At 45.2% G+C, this 21,244-nt stretch overlaps 1 protein-coding gene across 2 annotated transcripts in view; it reads right to left on the bottom strand.

The window, feature by feature from the left end:
* The window catches only part of LOC126182543 (leucine-rich repeat-containing protein 4-like), a 1,045,219-nt gene that overhangs the window by 228,688 nt on the left and 795,287 nt on the right, over positions 1-21,244 (bottom strand). For both annotated transcript variants that reach the window (XM_049924858.1, XM_049924860.1), the window contains exon 4: positions 1,288-1,357. In XM_049924858.1, coding sequence (XP_049780815.1) covers positions 1,288-1,311 — 24 coding nt within the window. In that variant the 5' untranslated portion in view covers positions 1,312-1,357. The remainder of the gene's footprint in view (positions 1-1,287; positions 1,358-21,244) is intronic.

Here is a 21,244-nt window from a genome sequence, read left to right as displayed (position 1 = left end):
GAAAAGTGATGGTACGCATTTCTCCTCCTTGCAAGAGGCATCACAACAACGTTTCACCAAGCAACGCCGGACAATTGCTATTTGTGTATGAGAAATCGGTTGGAAACTTCCCTCAAGTAAGCACGTTGTAGGTGTCGCCACCGGCTCCAACCTTGTGTTAATGCTCTGAAACGCCAATCATTTGCATATCACAGCATCTTCTTCCTGTCGGTTAAATTTCGCGTCTGTAGCACGTCATCTTCGTGGTGTAGCAATTTTAACATATGTTAACTTGCTGCATAACTATAATATTAATAATTAGGTTATTTAAGACAAATTAATGTAAAAGACACCATACAATTTGTGAAACTGGATCAATTAATGCTTATTTGAAGAAATAACGCACTTTATTGCATTAGACGAAAGAGAATACCTACAGCTATTTTTACACAATATGAACTGAATATTCAGTGATTCAACAGTCCTCATCTGATGACTCATTACAACTAGCATTTAGACGTTGATCAACGACTATAAGAAAACGTTTCGCGCACATATGTTTTCCACACTGTTGACAAGCAAATTGAGTTTTTATATCGTTATTTCTAGGCCAGAAGATGCGCCCCCTTTTCGCTGTTGGCACTACTTCTTGTGCTGGTTTGTCATTAACAGCAGATGTTGATCCACTCATTTTTACTGCCCTTTGGCGAATTTCTGTGCGTAGGCAATCCAATATTGCCCTGTTCTTTGGCTGGTCTTGCACCAAGCCGAATCCAATTCCCCAAAGAAAATCCTCCCTTGCCATTTTAAGCATGAGTATGCGAATTTACACCTACTTGTTAGGTATCATCTTGTAGCGAAAGTGTTAATGTGGGCGTCTAGGAATTTCCCAGCCACTAAATAGCTGTGAAACGCTAATAACAATGAGCAGCACTAGAATGAAAAACTGGTGTCCGGAAATAAACAGATGTGAGAGAGGATTGGTAGACGGCAGGCAGTGTTGCCAACGTTGGTCATTTAAACTGAGATGAACTAAATGTGCTGGGAATCTGTCGAATCACACGTTAATAATTAAAGGTTAAGTTGAAACACCAATATGCATGGAGCTTCTATGAGAATATTTTTTTATTGCGCATTTTTAATAAAATTGTTTGTGGACATCTGATCTCAGAATTTGCTCCAGACGCTGTATCTAGAATTATAGAGCGGATTTTCCTTCAAAACCAATTCCTCAGACTTTATCGATATATGTGCATATATATTATACATATCCGTGATGGATAAAGTAATGACCGAGCGTTCTCTTACCCTCTCATAAGCTCTGGCGCACATTTGTCTGAAAGCACTCTTACGGCAGCACTCACTCACCTAGGCCCACCTGGAACAGAAGAGAGAAACACATAATTAGAGGTGGCAACTTGTCGTCGCGCGCCGAGCGGAGCACTATCTTAGCGGAGCAGCCAACTATTTCATTAGAGACGCGCATGCCACTGCCACCGCCGCCCCAGTTGCACGTAATTAATGCGGCGCTGCGCCGAGTGTTTAATTATATGTAACACTAGATCACAGGGCAGTCAGCGCAGCGCCGCCGCCACACCCTTCTTGCCCTCGCCGCGGCAAGTGTATTACGTTTCAGGGAAGACCGCCACAAAAACGGACCTCGCTCGGGTTACCGGCCCGGAGGGCAGCGGGGAATCGTCAATGAGGGTTTGTCGGCGGCTCCAACCACCTGCCGTTGTAATACCACTCCACAGCGAGCAGTGTGTACACAAGAGAACCACATTATTATGACCGCCCTCTACATCGGGCAGTTGAATACGCACGTCACGTGATGTGCGGGGCGACCCAAAAGCCCATTCGAAAATGCACTCGTTCACAGCATGCTCGTAATGTAGGTAGGAAGTTAAACTTGACACACATGCCTGAAATGTCATGGGATTTTAATGAAACAAAAAACGAGTGCAAAAACCGGCTAATGGATGGCACTTGACAGTACATATATGTCTGCACAGAGTCTAGCCACCGATTTTGTGACACGGAAAGCATTTGCTGTGTGGACACATTAAAAAATGGGGGAAGTTGATAATTTGTTGTCTAAAGTGTTGTGGACCGACGAAGTCCATTTCACACTCCGAGAGTTTGTCAACACCCACAACTGGAGAATTTGGGCTCCCGAAAATCCTAGAACTGTTGTGGACATTCCATTGCAAGAGAAGAAAGCCACGATGTGGTGAGGATTTACTACATCCGTGGTGATCACACCCTCCTTAGAGGAAATGCCGGGTGCTACCCAGCGTGATTTATGTGAGGTACGCCGTTATATTACGGGATCGCATCATCCCTCGCCTGGTTGGTAAACACCTGCTGGAAGGCACGACTTTTATGCAGGATGACACTTCACCCGATATTGCTACACGAGTGAAAGATCTCCTGCGCACATCGTTTGGTGAGGACCACGTGTTGAGCTGCTTCTCCCATCATGCTTGGCCTCCCAGATTCCCAGACATCAGTCCGTGTGATTATTGGTTATAGAGTTACCTACGTCGCAAATCTACCGCTATCGTCCGACCTCATTACAAACGCTAAAAGACATTATGCGACGGCAGTTTCTCATATGCCGTACAGTGAGGTTCACAATATTGTCCCTCGATTACAGTTCTTTTTTGCTGAATAATGGCCGATATGTGGAGCATTTGTTATAAAGATCATCGTCTTTGCTAATCAATTGTTAGGCTAATTATTGCTTATGTATCAGAAGAAGCACCATGTCCATTTTTTTTAATTTCAGTAAAACCTCCTGTCATTTCAAGAATGTGTGACAATTTTTAAGTCTCTACCTGCATTATTCCGTGAAAATTGAATTATCAAATGTTAACAGGCCTTTGGGTCTCACTGCATACTCGTAAAGTATGTGTATAAAGAAAAGTATTGACTGTCAGACTGCATCCTATTCAAATTAATCGAATGTTTCTCTAAATCGTATATTTCCACCAAACTCGAAAATCAAACCACTTCGTCTCCACAGCTAGTACTAAATCTTGAATACTTCCATACCTGTTCATATTTGCCATATTTTTGGCACTGGGCTTTAGTGACCTCGTTACTTTTAACAAAAATGTTTAAGTCAAATGCTTTCATAATGTTGGTATTGAGATTCATCTGACTGGTCATTAACATTAACCAATTAATACTTTTTGGTTGACGACTGTGTCATAGTGCGCTAGCAATCAACATTTCCTTGAGGCGCCTACCAGAGGACTTGAGACCTCACAGAAATGTAGATTTCTACCATGTAGCCATCACCCAAGAAGAGTTTATTGACTGTCGTTAATGACTAGTTACACTAAACTGCTCTACTTACCTAAAATTCGCCCTTCCTGCTATAAACTAAACAAATAAACCACATTTTACTCCAAACTCCAGATGATTTAATCTGTCCCAAGCGTACTTTCGTAGTAGTAGTCCTATCCACCTGGCCTGTTGATGATTTTCGGCTTCAATATCCCACCCCAAGTACTATCACTGTGCAACCATCGGAACTTCGTTTCACAACACGTCGCAACTCTCGCTGTTTCAGCTTCCTAAGGTCACAAATCAACCCCCAACCTTTTTCACCATCCGGACATTCCGTGTGCATGCTAGCGGTCGGACGTAAACACCCAACCACAAAGTTCCTAAGCATTTCCTCTTGCCACGCCGCTCTTTTCATCCGCACCAGGAGGTAAACATCGTGATTTTCCGTACATGTCTTCTGCCAATTTATTAATAAAGGATAGAAAATCCTTTTAGGACTCCACGATTCTTACTTATATTAAAATGTACTTTCTATCTAGATCGCAAAATAATTTTCATGTTGCGGACCGAGCCATCTCTTGAAGCTAACTTCTGACCTCAAACATATAGAGGCTCAGAGTAACCATGAATCATATCAGTAAGAAACTCTTTTATTCTCATTAGATGTTCATTTTAATCCGAGCTCTATATGTTTTGGTTCACATATTTCCGTCATAAGATAGCATGAGCTGAGAACTTGTAATAAATGAACAGTATCAAATTTGTTTAAGATCTAGACCGGGAGTTCTATTTTTTTCTCAAAATGTAAGATCATAAGACGGGGGCAGTAAGAAATACAGCTGAATTCTTACTAAAAAAAAGTAAATAAATAAAAACAAAAAACTAATCATAACCACACACACACACATTTTTCAGTTCAATTCAATTATCATTAACAAGTGGGCAGGCTCGTATACAGACGCCTGCTCATGTTTCTCCTACGATTGTTTGTGGACAGCTATCCATAGTCTGTGGTAAAAATTTCTTGGGCTGGCATGGGCGACGTGGTCGAAAACAGTGTTATGTTTTCGCGTGTCCTATGTCTACTGTTGTTAGGCTACATATTACGCGGAGCAATGAGCAAGAATCAATTTTCAATTTTGAAGACCTGCTCAAGTGTAGAACACCACGCATCCACGTCAGTGCTTGGACCACATGGACACAATTATGAGGATTGACAGATCCTAGCTTAAGCTTCTGCACTAGTTTAGGTAAACGGTTTATCGAAATAGGTCTCGAAAATTTTAATAATCAGAGATAGGGTCTTCAATTCAGGCAATATTCTGGGTTCAGGGCTCAGATCATGGAGATCTCCTCGGCTACCCCATTCATCAACATACAAAAGCATACGGGACGCACATTTCACGAGACATAGCTCCGAACATTAGAAAACAATCGACAGTCAAAATGTGTACCCAACATTGTTGCAAACAATCGCATTTTAAACATGAAAAATGTCTCGCAGTCTGCTTGAGATCAAAGCAGCAAGCACATGTAAGAGGAGAGTACGCAGAACCCGACGAAGATCACTGTCAGTCTTGAAATACACTGAAGTGAGAAAAGTTATCAAACTCATCCTACTAACATGTCGGACTTCCTTTCCCCTGCATAGCCCGCATCTCGTGGTCGTGCGGTAGCGTTCTCGCTTCCCACGCCCGGGTTCCCGGGTTCGATTCCCGGCGGGGTCAGGGATTTTCTCTGCCTCGTGATGACTGGGTGTTGTGTGCTGTCCTTAGGTTAGTTAGATTTAAGTAGTTCTAAGTTCTCGGGGACTTACGACCACAGCAGTTGAGTCCCATAGTGCTCAGAGCCATTTGAACCATTTTTTTTCCCCTGCATAGTGCAGCAACTCGACGTAGTACGAACTCAACAAGTATTTGGAAACACTTGCAGAAATACTGGGCCATGCTGCCTCCGTAGCCGTCCATAACTGCAAAAGTGTTGCCGGTTCAGGATACTGCGCACCAACTGACCTCTCGATTATGCCCCATAAATGTTCGATGTGTTGTTTGGAAACATGAAGTCCATGAATGTCTGCAAATGGTCTCCAATTAGCCGAATATAGCCATTTCCACTCAATGATCGTTCCAGTTGGAACAGAGGATCCAGTACATTCCACGTAAACACAACTCATGCCATTAAGACCCACCACCAACCAGTTTGCACAGTGCCTCGTCCGTGGCTTCGTGGGGTCTGCGCCACCACTACCACCCTACCATCAGCTCTCGACAATTGAAATCGTGACTCATGCGACCAGGCCACGCTTTTCCAGTCGTTTTGGGTCCAGCCGATACAGTCACGAACCCAGAACAGGAACTGCAGTTGACGTCATGCTGTTAGGAAAGTCACTCACGCCTGTTGTTATGCTACCACAGCCCATTGACGCCAAATTTCGCCGAATTCTCCTGACGTCAACAGAACACTGATTTCTGCGGTTATTTCGAGAAACGATGCTTGTCTATTAGCACCGGCAACTCTACATATAAGCCGCTGCTCTCGCTCGTTAAGTGAAGGCTGTCACCTTCGACGTTGTCCGTGGTGAGAGGTAATGCCACGAATTTGGTACTCTCGGCACCCTCTTGACACTGAAAATCTCGGAATACTGATTAAATTCAACTACTATCTCGCATTCAGAGTCTGTTAATTCCCGTCGTGCGGCCATAATCAGGTCGGAAACCTCACATGAATCATCGGAGTCATGGACTGTGGGGCTGGTCCCGGCGGAGGTTCGAGTCCTCCCTCGAGCATGGGGGTGTGTGTTTGTCATTAGGATAATTTAGGTTAAGTAGTGTTTAAGCTTAGGGACTGATGACCTTAGCAGTTAAGTCCCTTAATATTTCACACACATTTGAACATTTGAACAATCATGTGAGTACAGATGACAGCTCCGCCATTGCACTGCCCATTTATAAGTTGTCTATGCCATGCTAACGGCATCTGTATATGTGTATACGCTATACCATGACTTTTGTTACATCAGTATAATAGTCAACAGGCCGGCCGGTGTGGCCGAGTGGTTTTAGGCGCTTCAGTCCAGAACCGCACTGCTGCTGCGGTCGCAGGTTCGAATCCTGCCTCGGGCATGGATGTGTGTGATGTCCTTAGGTTAGTTAGGTTTCAGTAGTTCTAAGTCTAAGGGACTGATGACCTCAGATGTTAAGTCCCATAGTGCTTAGAGTCATTTGAACCATTTTTTAATAGTCAACAGAATTTTACGCCCCAACACACTCCGGAAATTAAGGCTTCTATGAATCAGAAAGGACAATTCGGGTGAAACAATATTACCGTACTTTCGGTCTAATTTTAGATATCACTAACCCTTCCTATTTACACTATGTAATCCATCCGCAAAAATAAAATTGAAGACAGTAAGAGGCACATTTTCGGAAACCGGAAAAAAGGTGAAGGCTTTTCCTGTTCCCGTACCAGCAGTTCAGCTGAGGTAGCGGGAAAATCAAGAGCGAGGCAGCTGAGTCTGCTCTCTGCCGCTCTCTTTGCGGATTTTTCGCCGAGAGCAAATAACAATAGCAATGAAGTAATTAAAGCGAGCCACTCGACCGTAAGCGCTCGCGTGCGTACCGAGTCTTTTAATTAATTCTTGCCGCGAGATCGATGGGGGGAGAGGGCGCCGGGCGGCGGATCCCGCCTTGCTGCTGGCCATTAACGCGATTGTGGGCGAGTGCACCGCCTGCCTACCTGGGCCAGCGGGCACGCGTCATTACTCCGGCTGCGACTGCCGGAGCCGCCCGCATGCCCTGCAACAACCTGCCACTCGCAGGACCCTCATTTCGAACGTTCCGAACACCGCTGCACGTTAGGCTGCCATATTTTTGAGACTATTGTTTTAATATTAGTGTAAGATTTAGCCGGCCGGAGTGGGCGTGCGGTTCTAGGCGCTACAGCTGGGAACCGCGAGACCGCTACGGTCGCAGGTTCGAATCCTGCCTCGGGCATGGATGTGTATGATGTCCTTAGATTACTTAGGTTTAAGTAGTTCTAAGTTCTAGGGGACTGATGACCTCAGAAGTTGAGTCCCATAGTGCTCAGAGCCATTTAAACCATTTTTTGTAAGATTTTGTTTTTACAAAAGCAAATATGTTGATAACGACGGCCTCATAAGACACCATCGTTTACTGTTCCTGTATACGTGTGAACTAGTATTCTGATCCTTTCGCTGTTGAGTGCGCCGTAACAGTGCGCACATCATTCGAGGCGCTGCGCACAGGAGTTTTCGCGGTGCTGGACACGTTAGAGCTGAGCACTTGTGCTGAGTCGTTATTATCAGAGGCTTTTCCGTGTTTATTCTCACCAATAACACATTGAAATAATTTATACTTTGAGTATTCTCTGTTGTTGAAGATCCTAAATGTACACTACTGGCCATTAAAATTGCTACACCAAGAAGAAATGCAGATGATAAACGGGTATTCACTGGACAAATATATTATACTAGAACTGACATGTGATTACATTTTCACGCAATTTGGGTGCATAGATCCTGAGAAATAAGTACCCAGAACAACCACCACTGGCCGTAAAAACGCCCTTGATACGCATGGGCATTGAGTAAAACAGAGCTTGGATGGCGTGTACAGGTACAGCTGCCCACGCGGCTTCAACACGATATCACAGTTCATCAAGAGTAGTGACAGGCGTATTGTGACGAGCCAGTTGCTCGGCCACTATTGACCAAACGTTTTCAATTGGTGAGAGATGTGGAGAATGTGCTGGACAGGGCAGCAGTCGAACATTTTTTGTATCCAGAAAGGTCTGTACAGGACCTGCAACATGTGGTCGTGCATTATCCTGCTGAAATGTAGGGTTTCGCTGGGATCGAATGAAGGGTAGAGCCACGGGTCGTAACATATCTGAAATGTAACGTCCACTCTTCAAAGTGCCTTCAATGCGAACAAGAGGTGACCGAGACGTGAAACCAATGGCACCGCACACCATCACGCCGGGTGATACGCCAGTATGGCGATGACAAATACACGCTTCCAATGTGCATCACCGCGATGTCGCCAAACACGGATGCGACCATCATGACGTTGTAAACAGAACCTGGATTCATCCGAAAAATAACGTTTTACCATTCGTGCACCCAGGTTCGTCGTTGAGTACACCATCGCAGGCGCTCCTGTCTGTGATGCAGCGTCAAGCGCAACCGCATCCATAGTCTCCGAGCTGATAGTCCATGCTGCTGCAAACGTCGTCGAAAAGTTCGTGCAGATGGTTGTTGTCTTGCAAACATCCCCATCTGCTGACTCAGGGATCGAGACGTGGCTGCATGATCCGTTACAGCCATGCGGATAAGATACCTGTCATCTCGACTGCTAGTGATACGAGGCCATTGGGATCCAGCACGGCGTTCCGTATTATGCTCCTGAACCCACCGATTCCATATTCTGCTAACAGTCATTGGATCTCGAACAAAGGGAGCAGCAATGTCGCGATGCGATAAACCGTAATCGCGATAGGCTACAATCCGACCTTTATCAAAGTCGGAAACGTGATGATACGCATTTCTCCTCCTTACATGAGGCATCACAAGAACTTTTCACCAGGCAACGCCAGTCAACTGCTGTTTGTGTATGAGAAATCGGTTGGAAACTTTCCTCATGTCAGCACGTTGTAGGTGTCACCAAAAGCTAATTATTTGCATATACAGCATTTTCTTCCTGTCGGTTAAATTTCGCGTCTGTGGCACGTCATCTTAGTGGTGTAGCAATTTTAATGGCCAGTCGTGTATAAGCATTAAACTCGAAGTTTAAAATAATCTTAGTGGGTAATTAGTTTGCACATACATTTCATATTAGTGAAACGCCTTATAATATCCTCAAAACGCAATTGCCTTAAAATATCACTTTAAATATTAAGTGAATTCAAAATATTGCGTCTGTCTTCTAACACGAAGGTCTTGATCCGTTTTGAAAACAACCTTTCTCCACTCTGTATGTGATGATAAATGATAGGTACATTCTTACCTAAATGTTAGGAACAATCTTTGACGTTGTTTTGAAGGAGAAGTTTTGTATATTCACCTTTCGTAAGTGACAGCTTTTTCATTTCTGTAGTATCTTCCGGAACAGTGTGGTAAAAGGACTTGAACTGAAGCATTTCATTTCCCAGTTGATAGTGTCTCAACTAAAGTTTAAGTTGCTGCAATTATTTCGTTATTCATTCTAAATTTTATGGTGTGGGGTACTTTCGGTACGGATCCCAAGGCTGCGGACTACATATGCTGCGCGTAAATGCAGCCCTGGTTCCTTGCCGATGCTGTTACGTTCCCCAATAAGTCCTGGGCTAACTATTTTATCATTCTCCATTGGAAGTGCGCTAGTTATTCGTCTCCACTGGTTACGCCGTTAATGCCACGTTCAACTTCACAAAAGGAAAATAGTAACACACTCGTAAGAGAACTGCAAGCCAGTGAGCCGTTGCTGATATCTTCTCTTGACATTCCCCTGTCCCCGCAATGTTTCGCCGTTCTCCCGGCTTCAAGGTCAGCTGGTTCACTTGCAACATCGGACTGCACGCAACCAGTTGCGAAACTGCCCCTCGTAACAGCGAAGACAAATGATCACTGTCTCAGGTGTGGCAGCGGTTATTTATTTCCTCCACTTTTGTCACCTTTTCTGGCACTACAACCGCCTTCAGAAGCGAAGCTACTACTCTAATACGGTGATTTTACATACTGTCTATGTTGCATGGCACATTACTCATGCTGGCGGTTTAACTGCCACTCATAAACAATGATTCAAAACAGCAACGTTTGCCACATTAATTCTGTTGTGAAAATGCTATTACGAATAACTGGTATGAATTATAAGAAATCAATGGCACGCGTCGCGCACCACAGTGAACACTACAGCTGCTCTTCCACTGTAAAAACACTAATAATGCTTTTTCATGTACGTTACACACTGTGGTAAGAAACAGTCACATTATCCCCAGAACACGGCTGCTACAAAAATGTTTAAGAAATATGGACATGATATACTTAGCAAATAACAGTGTTATATAGGCTCTTCAGAACCTAGATCCAGTCACGCAGTTTACTGTAGATTTTTGACCATGGTGGTTTCTAAAGAATGGTATTCTGATTCTCACCTGTAAATTCAGTGATTGCATGTAAATTCGCACCCACCTAATATTTTTCTTTTTATACGATGATTTACGTGCAAAACTAACAATCAGACGTCGATTGTTACAGTAGACGTCAGGTAAAATCTCAGTCGAACACACACGAGCCACCGTTATGTTGATGATATTCTTCGTCCCCAAGTGGGATGTTTCCCACGTGGTCTACCAAGGGCACTTTTCCAGCAAGATAATGCTCGTCCGCATACAGCTCGCGTTGCTCAAGTTACTGATGACATAAACTGTGTATGATTTCTAAACGGCGGTTTAAATAAATAACAGCATGTAAAGCGGCAATATTTTCCTGTTTGCAAAAACAATGCTACATACACTATGTGTGATTAACACTCCGGAACGTCGAAAATAGCGTACCACGAGGGAAGAAAGGTACAAACGCGAAATTCTGCAAATAAATACCGTGAGAGCCGATACGCAAATGATCCACGTTTGGTGCGAATGTGCATGCCCACAGACCTTCAGTGGTGCTGAAATCGGACAGAAGACCCTATTTACAGGGCGCATAGTGCAGGAGTCATACACATGACGATCACATCCCAACTCGAGGAGGACGTAAAGTAAGAGCAGAATGCCAGGTAGACGTGTCAGATGACACTTATGTCAGTTCGAGAGGGGACTAATCATAGGCATGAATACCGCAGGCTGCTTGACTCGTCTTGTGCTCCGTCAGGTCGATCGGCGGAGCGTTACGTCAGAGTAGTGGACACGCGCGACGTGAAGGGTCTGGAGCGACCAGGAAGACGGCTATGGGAGAGGATCGAAGGATCGTGCGGTAAGCGATCAGGGAGCCTACAGTGACCGTACAAGCAGCTGTACGGGTGCCTGCTGTTCCAGTTCCACACACTATTTCCAGACGCCTTGCGGATGCGAATTTACAATACAGGCGTCATTGTGTATTGCAATTAATTTCGGGACACCGGCGACTCTGTCTACACTGGTGCCAAAGACGTGGACCGCCACATATTGGCAAAAAGTTTTGTTTAGTAATGAATCCCAATTCGTTTTGGGGTAGATGATAACCGCATACGGGTGTGAAGACAGGCCGGCAAACGGTACAGTTCCGGCCACGCTGTAAAGCGCCAAAACGCCCGCACAGCCGGCGTAATGATTTATGAGGCAATAGCCTACGATAGACGGTCCTCTTTAATTGTAGTACGTCGAACACACACGAGCCACCGTTATGTTGATGATATTCTTCGTCCCCAAGTGGGATGTTTCCCACGTGGTCTACCAACGGCACTTTTCCAGCAAGATAATGCTCGTCCGCATACAGCTCGCGTTGCTCAAGACTTGCTGCGTCCAGTTCCGGCTCTCCCACGGCCGGCCTGCTCTCAGGACTTGTCCGCAGTAGAGCTTGTGTGGGACCAGCGGGAACTCCAGGTGCTGCCATGTCATTCTTTACATTGTTTGGAGGTGCTGCTCAAGACTTTTCTTTGTTTTTTTTTTTAAATATGTGGTAAGGTCTTATGGCACCAAACTGCTGAGGCCATCGGTCCCTAAGCCTACACAGTACGTAATCTAACTTACGCTGTGGACAACACACGCACCCATGCCCGAGGAAGGACTCGTTCCTCCGACCGTGGGGGGGGGGGGGGGGGGGGTAGAGCCACGGACCGTGACAAGGCGCCCTAGACCGCGCGGCTACCCCAACCGGCGCCTGTTCAAGAACTGTGGGCTATTCTGCCTCAGGACACCATCAGACGTCTAATCAACTCGATGCTGAACCATGTCGCTGCAAAAGATGCTCCAACGCGTTATTGATGTTGCACTGTATTTGTCTACTTGTACGCACTGTATTAGTTCATTTTTCTCGATTTTAGGATCAATTGAATCTCACATCCCTGTCAACACGTCTAATAAATTTCATCAGACGCTCTCCTCTTGAACTGCTATTTCAAACGTTGTGGAGTGTATAAATGTCGATTTAAACAAATACTATCATACAAAGGGGCAAACATTTTGCTGTCTGGGTAATATTTAACGTTATCATCTAAAGACAGACTGGAACGATATTCCATTGTAATGATGTGCTTCGCTGGTGGAAATAAGAATGCAATGATGTGACATTTGTTAATGTTCCGGTGAAAGTATTGGTCATAATTGCCACCTCATGTTCTAAATGTAATGTCAAAAGCATCACTTCGACAAGTGTTACGTGAATTTTACACGGTAATAGAAGTGTCAGAACAACGAGATGATCGTCCTGACTAGAAACAGAAATACAAATTCACCACATTAAGCTGCTAATCTACTGTCTGTATGGCATCCACCTTATAGCCCCGGTATTGCACCCTGTGATTTCCTTTTTTATTCCCATCGGGGCATTCGATTTGAGACCTCTGAGGCAGTGCTCAAGAAAACTAGACGATTCTCAAGAACCTGACAAAGAATGGCCTGCACCATGTATTCGAGAAGTGGCAGAGCCGCTAGAAAAAGTGCATTCAACTAGGAGGGGAGTACTTTGAAAAAGATAAAGTAAACAATGAAATGGAGTAATAAACATCTGTGAAAACAAGTCAGTCTCAATTATTGTTGACTAGCCTTCGTAGTAGCCCGACTCTAAATTGCGTCGATATCTTCCTTTAATACGACCTGGAAGGAGATCCCAAACACTCGAGTAGTAGTCAAGAATGGGTTGCACTACTGTTCTATATGCGGTCTTATTTACAGGTGAACCGAGCATTTATAAAACTCTCCCAGTAAACCGAAGTCGACCATTCGCTTTCCCCAGTACAATTCTTACGTGCTTGTTCCATTTCACATGGCTTTGCAGCGATACATCCAGATATACAATCTCAAGAGACTGCATCAAGCAGCACACTACTAAAACTTGATTCGAACATTACAGGATTGTGAAATTTAAATTTTTCCCGGAGAATTAAATGTTCGAAGAGATTTCGGGACTGTAGCCGTAAATTTCATTCCATTCTTCGTTGGCTCACCTGAAGATGACTGGCAGGTGTCCAGTTGAAATATCGTGGAATGAAATTTACGACGACCAGCTGCAATGTCTTCGAACATTACAAGACGGTTTTTCCTACTCCTTTGCATTAACTTACATTTCTCTATATCTACAACTTACTGCTATTCATTACACCAGCTAGAGATTTTGTCTAAATCATCTTGTATCTTACTGCAGTCACCCCACGACGACACTTTCCCATACACCCCAGAGTCATCAGGAAACAGTTGCAGATTGCTTCTCACTCTGTCCGTCAGATGATTTCAGTGTATAGAGAATAATAATGGTCCTATCAGACATCCCATAGCCACGCCTGTCTCTGATGAACACTCGCCGTCGAGGAACAATCACGGGATCCTATTACAATTATGGACGTCAGTTCCGAATGAAAATAATGTTTATTCATTTGATACAAGTTATGAGACGAACAGCACCAAAAATTTTGACGTATATCGGATCGGTGGCCGCGCGGGATTAGCCGAGCGGTCTGAGGCGCTGCAGTCATGGACTGTGCGGCTTGTCCAGGCGGGGCCGGCCGGTGTGGCCGTGCGGTTCTAAGCGCGTCAGTTTGGAACCGCGTGACCGCTACGGTCGCAGGTTCGAATCCTCCCTCGGGCATGGATGTGTGTGATGTCCTTAGGTTAGTTAGGTTTAAGTAGTTCTAAGTTCTAGGGGACTGATGACCTCAGTAGTTAAGTCCCATAGTGCTCAGAGCCATTTGAACCATTTTTTTGTCCAGGCGGAGGTTCGAGTCCTCCCTCGGGCATGGGTGTGTGTGTTTGTGCTTAGGATAATTTAGGTTAAGTAGTGTTTAAGCTTAGGGACTGATGACCTTAGCAGTTAAGTCCCATAAGATTTCACACACATTTGAACATTTTTCGGATTGGTGTTTCGTGAGGTAACACTGCCTATTTCCGTCGGTGTATTTTGACATCCTTGCAATCTACGGCCAATACGTAGTGCGCCGTAGCATCCTCCCCTGAGCGGTGAAACACCTTGGAAGCCATAGGTCAGAGAAATGCCGTTATTAATGGCGCGCAGTCCTCGCGCCCGTGACGGCCGTGTTTTGTGGCACGGAGCCGCCGACTGCTAATGGGCGGTAATCCCCGCCGAGGCGTGCTTCCCACGTGGCCGCCAATTAAAGCCGCCCTCACGCCCGCCAGTAAATCAGACGCCGTTATTGTCTCGCCAACGTTCCTCTCGCCAGCAAGCGCGGCGCCACCGGGACGTCGACAAATCCGCTCTAACAAGGCCGATAGAAGGCCGCGGCTTACCCGTCCGACACCGCCGTGCAGCGCTGCGCCGCGCGATCCGCAACCATTCGTCCGTTTCCAGTCTCGCTCACCGAGTACGCCATGTGGCCGCTGTCTCCTACCAAGGCGCCGTCTTCATTGGCTGTTCGACACAGTTCCACTCCACGACTGATTCGCTCTACAACATTGCTTTTATTTTCGAGTCGAAAATTAACTCTTATTGTCTTTTAATAGGACTGGTACAGATCGCTTCCCCTTCAGTTATCGGTTCAGTTTCATTTTATTTCACATCCAAAGCGGGCAGTACTAACTGTTGGGTGGCAGGTGAAAGGTTCTCACGCGCAGCTGTGGATTACAGGACGTCTCACGTCTGCTGCACAGCTGCAGCAAGAAGGCTTTTGCTCAAATATATGAATTTGTGGTGTCTGTTCTTCCAGACACGACGATGCTTCTTCTCTCGGACATTTCTTGCGGGATTCTCAGTGTAGCGGGTATTGCGAAATGGACGGGGCAGCGGAGGTGGCGCTTGGTGGGAGCTTGTGTCGACAGGGAGGTGTGCCGAGGAAGTCCGTGCACTACCGATAAATACTGAGTCCGGATGGTGCCTGGTTATCACAACTGCCTAGTAAGCAGCAGATTCCTCATTCACGTCCCGGGCTATCGACACTGTGATTCTTCTGAAGTCCCGATGCAGCTGACATCAATAATACCCTTCCTTTCCTTTCTGCCCCCCCCGCCCCCCCAACGCCATGTCCACCATCAATTTACACTGTTTTGTTCAAATGTTGGATGCCACCCTGTGTGATTTCTCAGAGCCACCTTAGCTGAGGCCACTACGTCAAGTTTAATCAGCGATTCTCGACACAGAATTATTCAGCTGGAATACTCATGGTGAAGAAATCAAGCTCGGCAGCCATTACTGCTTCTGTTGGAAAGAATAGGCTACGTGGAACCACCGAGCGTTGCGCTGTTCCTTTATTGTCGTCATAGTCACCGCCAACTAAAATATAACATCAGACTTGTAGTCACCACAGTCATCAACATAATTCTGATGCGTAGCGAAAAAGGACGATGTGTAGGCTGTCGAGATGGCGTCTAACTGAAAGGCTAATACAATGAATTAAGCCACACGGGAATTAAAGTATCAACGGATCAAAGAATCGCGGCGAGACAACAGGCTGCACAATACTGGTACGACACTGACAGCCAGTATGACCTTGCAAAGTGCCAGCACTTGCTGAATAGGTCAGTTAATTTGGAGGAATCCAGATCAACTGTAACCTATATTGAGCCGATGAAGAGGGATTCGACCTACTGGCACTAACCCAGTAAGTTTGTAAGTGTTTTCCCGGATATCCTGACAGCAACGTGAGGGACTAACTTCATGCTGTTAGATAACTGTTGTCGCTGCCTTCCAGGCTGTGTCACAGTCTGACGTCGAGGTAACCCAGGGCGCATCCAAGGCGCCAGTGATTTACAGAATCATTTCTACCTCCGCCATCTATAGAATACGGTCGCCATCTTCCTCCGCATGCTGCAACACTGCAAGTCAGCAATCCACTCTTTGCTTATAGAGAGTTAGGTAGTCGTGGCCAACGTGCCGCAGACAACGGCAGGCCAGTTGTTATTGCATTCAGCGTTTTAGAGCAACAAATTTGACGCTGGTTGGCTTTTGGAACAAATTTTCCGCTCGGTGCATGTAGCTACAGGCACGGGGGCTGTCATCCGTGGCAAGGAGTAGGCCGGCGTGTCCGATGGCAGGGCAGCAGACCGTGAGAGTTCCCCGTGGTGCCCTATGATTAGACCAGATGCCATATCGACTGGAAACACGCTGACCCAGATAGCAAATCAGATGCGAGAACGCTCTGTGGATATAGAAGTGCATATACCGTGCGCTAGCGACGTGGGTACCTCGGCTTCTCTTCTGCCTATTTTTTCAAACACATTGAATAAACGACTTTTTCTGTTATTGAAAACGTACAAATTTCCGCCAGAGAAGGCTTCAAAGGATAGGTATATATCATTTCTTCCAACCGGATTGAAAAAAACAGTTTTGATAAAATATGGCACTCTCTTTCAGCGGATCAGAAACTGAAAACCAACATGTTATTTTTTTGTTAAAAAGGCCTACCTTGGAAAAAATAGAAACACGATTAATTTCTTCGGAGTGATTTTCACCAAATCTGTAAACTGTTGAATTTTTATAGTGGCTAATACGTTGTTAAGTAGTAGCTTTTATAATGAAAAACAGACAACAAAAGACGGCCTGTGACAACGTATGAGAGGCTTTAGTGGAATTAGCCTGTAGTGAATTCTACTGATAAGAATAATACTGTTAATACGCAAACAATTCAGTTTAATCATACAGTGGAGACTTTCACGGCCGGTTGCCTTAGCTGATGGTGAATCTTCAGGCTTATATGGCAGTAGTATATGAAACATTTTTGTTCCTGACGTTTCGTCCAGAGCTGTGCTGGACTTCTACAGAGCTGCTGCTGGTCCTAGGTCGGCCACACTCAACGGACGAGGAGCGCCTTTGAAGATATCCAACATAGCTCTGGTCGAAATACCAGGAACAAAAATGTTTCTTGGATTACAGCTGTACAAGCCTCAAGAGTCAGCAGCAGCTAATTAAGTTTAATACTATCCACATCTCGAACGTGGGGTAGCTGTCTTTTTTTTCTGTACTTCACACATTCAAAAGCACGTTTCGAGAGATAACGCTTTCATCTCAGGCTGTCGGCACTCGGATCACATGATAAAATATTGTAAAAGCACACTTTTAACGTTTTAAAACACAACATAGTGGACTATGAGTTCAAAAATTCTTTTCCGGTTTTCCCCAGATGAATTCCTAAACTCTGTCTACTCTGTGGCCGCGAATTCCGATGTTACGTTTGTTGCTAATCTCATCTCTGCCACTCCTCATTACTTTCGTTTTCCTTTGTTGTACTCTCAGTGGATGTTCTGTACCCATTGGACTATTCATTGCATTCAACAAGTCCTATAATTCTTCTTCCCTTTCAGTGATGATAACAACGTTAATAGCAAATCTTGTCACTGTTTTGCTTTCTCCCTGAACTTTAAACCGATCGTTGAACCATTATTTGCGTCACTGCTTCTTCGATGCATCGATTTCACATTAGGAGAGAAAGATTGCTGCTCTGTCTTATACAACATTGGGCAGCCCAGAACAACATCACATACTGTCACTTACTCGACACCACCATGCCCATCGTAGGGATTCGTAGAGTGAATAGTTTGTCCACTTCCAATACACCAGTAACTTAAGCAACCCAATGCCGGACGTTTACAAAGACAGCAGAAATACTCGATGTAGGAGTGTTCAAGTTAACGTACCAAATCAATCCTTTGCTAGCTACGAATGTAGTATCATATTACTCCTGTAAGGACACTCAATAATCTTCAATCTTCTCCGTCTCAGTTCACAACTATGAGACATCTCCACATGCAGATTAAGCCCACTAATCTAGATATGCACTGACATAGACCAAATGAAACGTCCCCTTTGAAAAACTTATGAATTGCTGTGCTGGAAAACCTCTTACGTTATTTTCAAACAGCTGAGCAAAACTGAACGTACTCAGACATTACTCTACTTATTCTGATCATCACTAACCTGACACAATATTTTTAGCGCAATGCAATCTGTCTTTCAAAAATCCCTATAAAAGAATGGCCCTGACTAACAATAACCTATACCTTTCATGAATAACTTACCTCACAAAAATCTTCGTTACTCAAACTACTGCAATACAGCGTGCGCCGATACTGCCAGCGGAATAAAAGATTCTAACTACTGAAAGCACTAACTGCTGATAGGCATAGTTAGCAAATGAAAGATTTTGATAGAGAACAAACAATATATTTACCTTAATAGTGTTCAAAATTCATTATATATATATATATATATATATATATATATATATATATATATATATATATATATATATATATATCAGTTCATGATATCCAGTATTACAAATTTACTCTTTCTGGCGGACACACGTCCAGATCGTCCGCTCTTAAAATTCTGCCATCTCTCTCCCCACATCCACCAATGCTGGCGGCTCACCTCCCTCTGCGCAAGGCTATGCGCTGTTCACATCCAGCTGCCCAACACTACAATAGCAAACAACAATGCAAACCAGCCACAGACTGCACACAGCACAGCCAGTGATTTTCATACAGAGCGCTACGTGGCGTTACCAATAAAAAAAACCTAAACAGCCTACTTACACAAAACCCAAACCAGTGCTGTTATTAGAAAACTACTTTAGCTAGCCAGCATTACTCGTCTACCGCGACTTGATTATGTTACAGCAACGGCCTCCATCGCTCGACGTCGCATTGCCTGCGCACTGCTACCAGTTACGACTGTCGACGGCACATCCAGCGCTAACCAAGGACGGCATAATTCTGGTGTGCTGTGTGCTGCTCATCGGCACAGCTGATCGTGGTATAAATAACAGTGGTTTTATAACAGCCAGTGTGTACAATGGCACAGTCCTGCAAATACGAGGGCAGTTCAATAAGTAATGCAACACATTTTTTTTCTCGGCCAATTTTGGTTGAAAAAACCGGAAATTTCTTGTGGAATATTTTCAAACATTCCCGCTTCGTCTCGTATAGTCTCATTGACTTCCGACAGGTGGCAGCGCTGTACGGAGCTGTTAAAATGGCGTCTGTAACGAATGTGCGTTGCAAACAACGGGCAGTGATCGAGTTTCTTTTGGCGGAAAACCAGGGCATCTCAGATATTCATAGGCGCTTGCAGAATGTCTACGGTGATCTGGCAGTGGACAAAAGCACGGTGAGTCGTTGGGCAAAGCGTGTGTCATCATCGCCGCAAGGTCAAGCAAGACTGTCTGATCTCCCGCGTGCGGGCCGGCCGTGCACAGCTGTGACTCCTGCAATGGCGGAGCGTGCGAACACACTCGTTCGAGATGATCGACGGATCACCATCAAACAACTCAGTGCTCAACTTGACATCTCTGTTGGTAGTGCTGTCACAATTGTTCACCAGTTGGGATATTCAAAGGTTTGTTCCCGCTGGGTCCCTCGTTGTCTAACCGAACACCATAAAGAGCAAAGGAGAACCATCTGTGCGGAATTGCTTGCTCGTCATGTGGCTGAGAGTGACAATTTCTTGTCAAAGATTGTTACAGGCGATGAAACATGGGTTCATCACTTCGAACCTGAAACAAAACGGCAATCAATGGAGTGGCGCCACACCCACTGCCCTACCAAGAAAAAGTTTAAAGCCATAACCTCAGCCGGTAAAGTCATGGTTACAGTCTTCTGGGACGCTGAAGGGGTTATTCTGTTCGATGTCCTTCCCCATGGTCAAACGATCAACTCTGAAGTGTACTGTGCTGCTCTTCAGAAATTGAAGAAACGACTTCAGCGTGTTCGTAGGCACAAAAATCTGAACGAACTTCTCCTTCTTCATGACAACGCAAGACCTCACACAAGTCTTCGCACCCGAGAGGAGCTCACAAAACTTCAGTGGACTGTTCTTCCTCATGCACCCTACAGCCCCGATCTCGCACCGTCGGATTTCCATATGTTTGGCCCAATGAAGGACGCAATCCGTGGGAGGCACTACGCGGATGATGAAGAAGTTATTGATGCAGTACAACGTTGGCTCCGACATCGACCAGTGGAATGGTACCGTGCAGGCATACAGGCCCTCATTTCAAAGTGGCGTAAGGCCGTAGCATTGAATGGAGATTACGTTGAAAAATAATGTTGTGTAGCTAAAAGATTGGGGAATAACCTGGTGTATTTCAATGCTGAATAAAACAACCCCTGTTTCAGAAAAAAAATGTGTTGCATTACTTATTGAACTGCCCTCGTAATATGGGAGGGTGGCTATGATTATCATATATGGGACCAGAAGCCCAAAACACAGAAAAACGGAGAATAAATCGTGGCTGGTTTCTATTGCTCCAAGAATTGCCTTTTACACACAGTCTTACGAAACAGAGCAATAATTCTTAATCCTTCTGTGACTCGATAAAGTCGCAGACACTGTGCCGACATTCCGCGGAATTTCGGAAAGCCAGTCGCGGGGTTTCCACAGGCAGCGCCCGTCAATTGAATTAAGCGCGTCGGCAGGTCGCTGCGCCGCGTGAAGCGAGTCAGCGACCGGAAGTGACGGAGCCTCCCCCAGCGGGCGCTCAGCGAAGGCGGCGTTCCGGGAACCAGCCATAAAGATAAAGAAGGCCCCGGCCGGAAATTAGCGCCTCGGCAGCGCGCGGCGGGCCTCAAAATTAAGACGCGCCGCGTCTCACCCGGGAATGTCACACCGTCTGCACTGAGTGGGGAGGCGCCTCCTCAGAGATATGGACGAGAAGGCGTTCTCGCAGAAACGCAAACTCTGTCCTTTGCTAGACCATAGCTTGGCTCCCCCGCCCCCTTTATTTTGCACTTAATTTCGTCAGAGAGACAAAATCAACGTTGTTCCTCCTAAGGCACTGCTAAGAGAAGGCTAGAGTTTATTTTTGCTTCATTATTATTACATTTCCTTCGCTCC

This window comes from Schistocerca cancellata, chromosome 1, assembly GCF_023864275.1.
Source record: "Schistocerca cancellata isolate TAMUIC-IGC-003103 chromosome 1, iqSchCanc2.1, whole genome shotgun sequence".
Classification (NCBI taxonomy): domain Eukaryota; kingdom Metazoa; phylum Arthropoda; class Insecta; order Orthoptera; family Acrididae; genus Schistocerca; species Schistocerca cancellata.
This window is presented reverse-complemented; position numbering and strand designations above follow the sequence as displayed.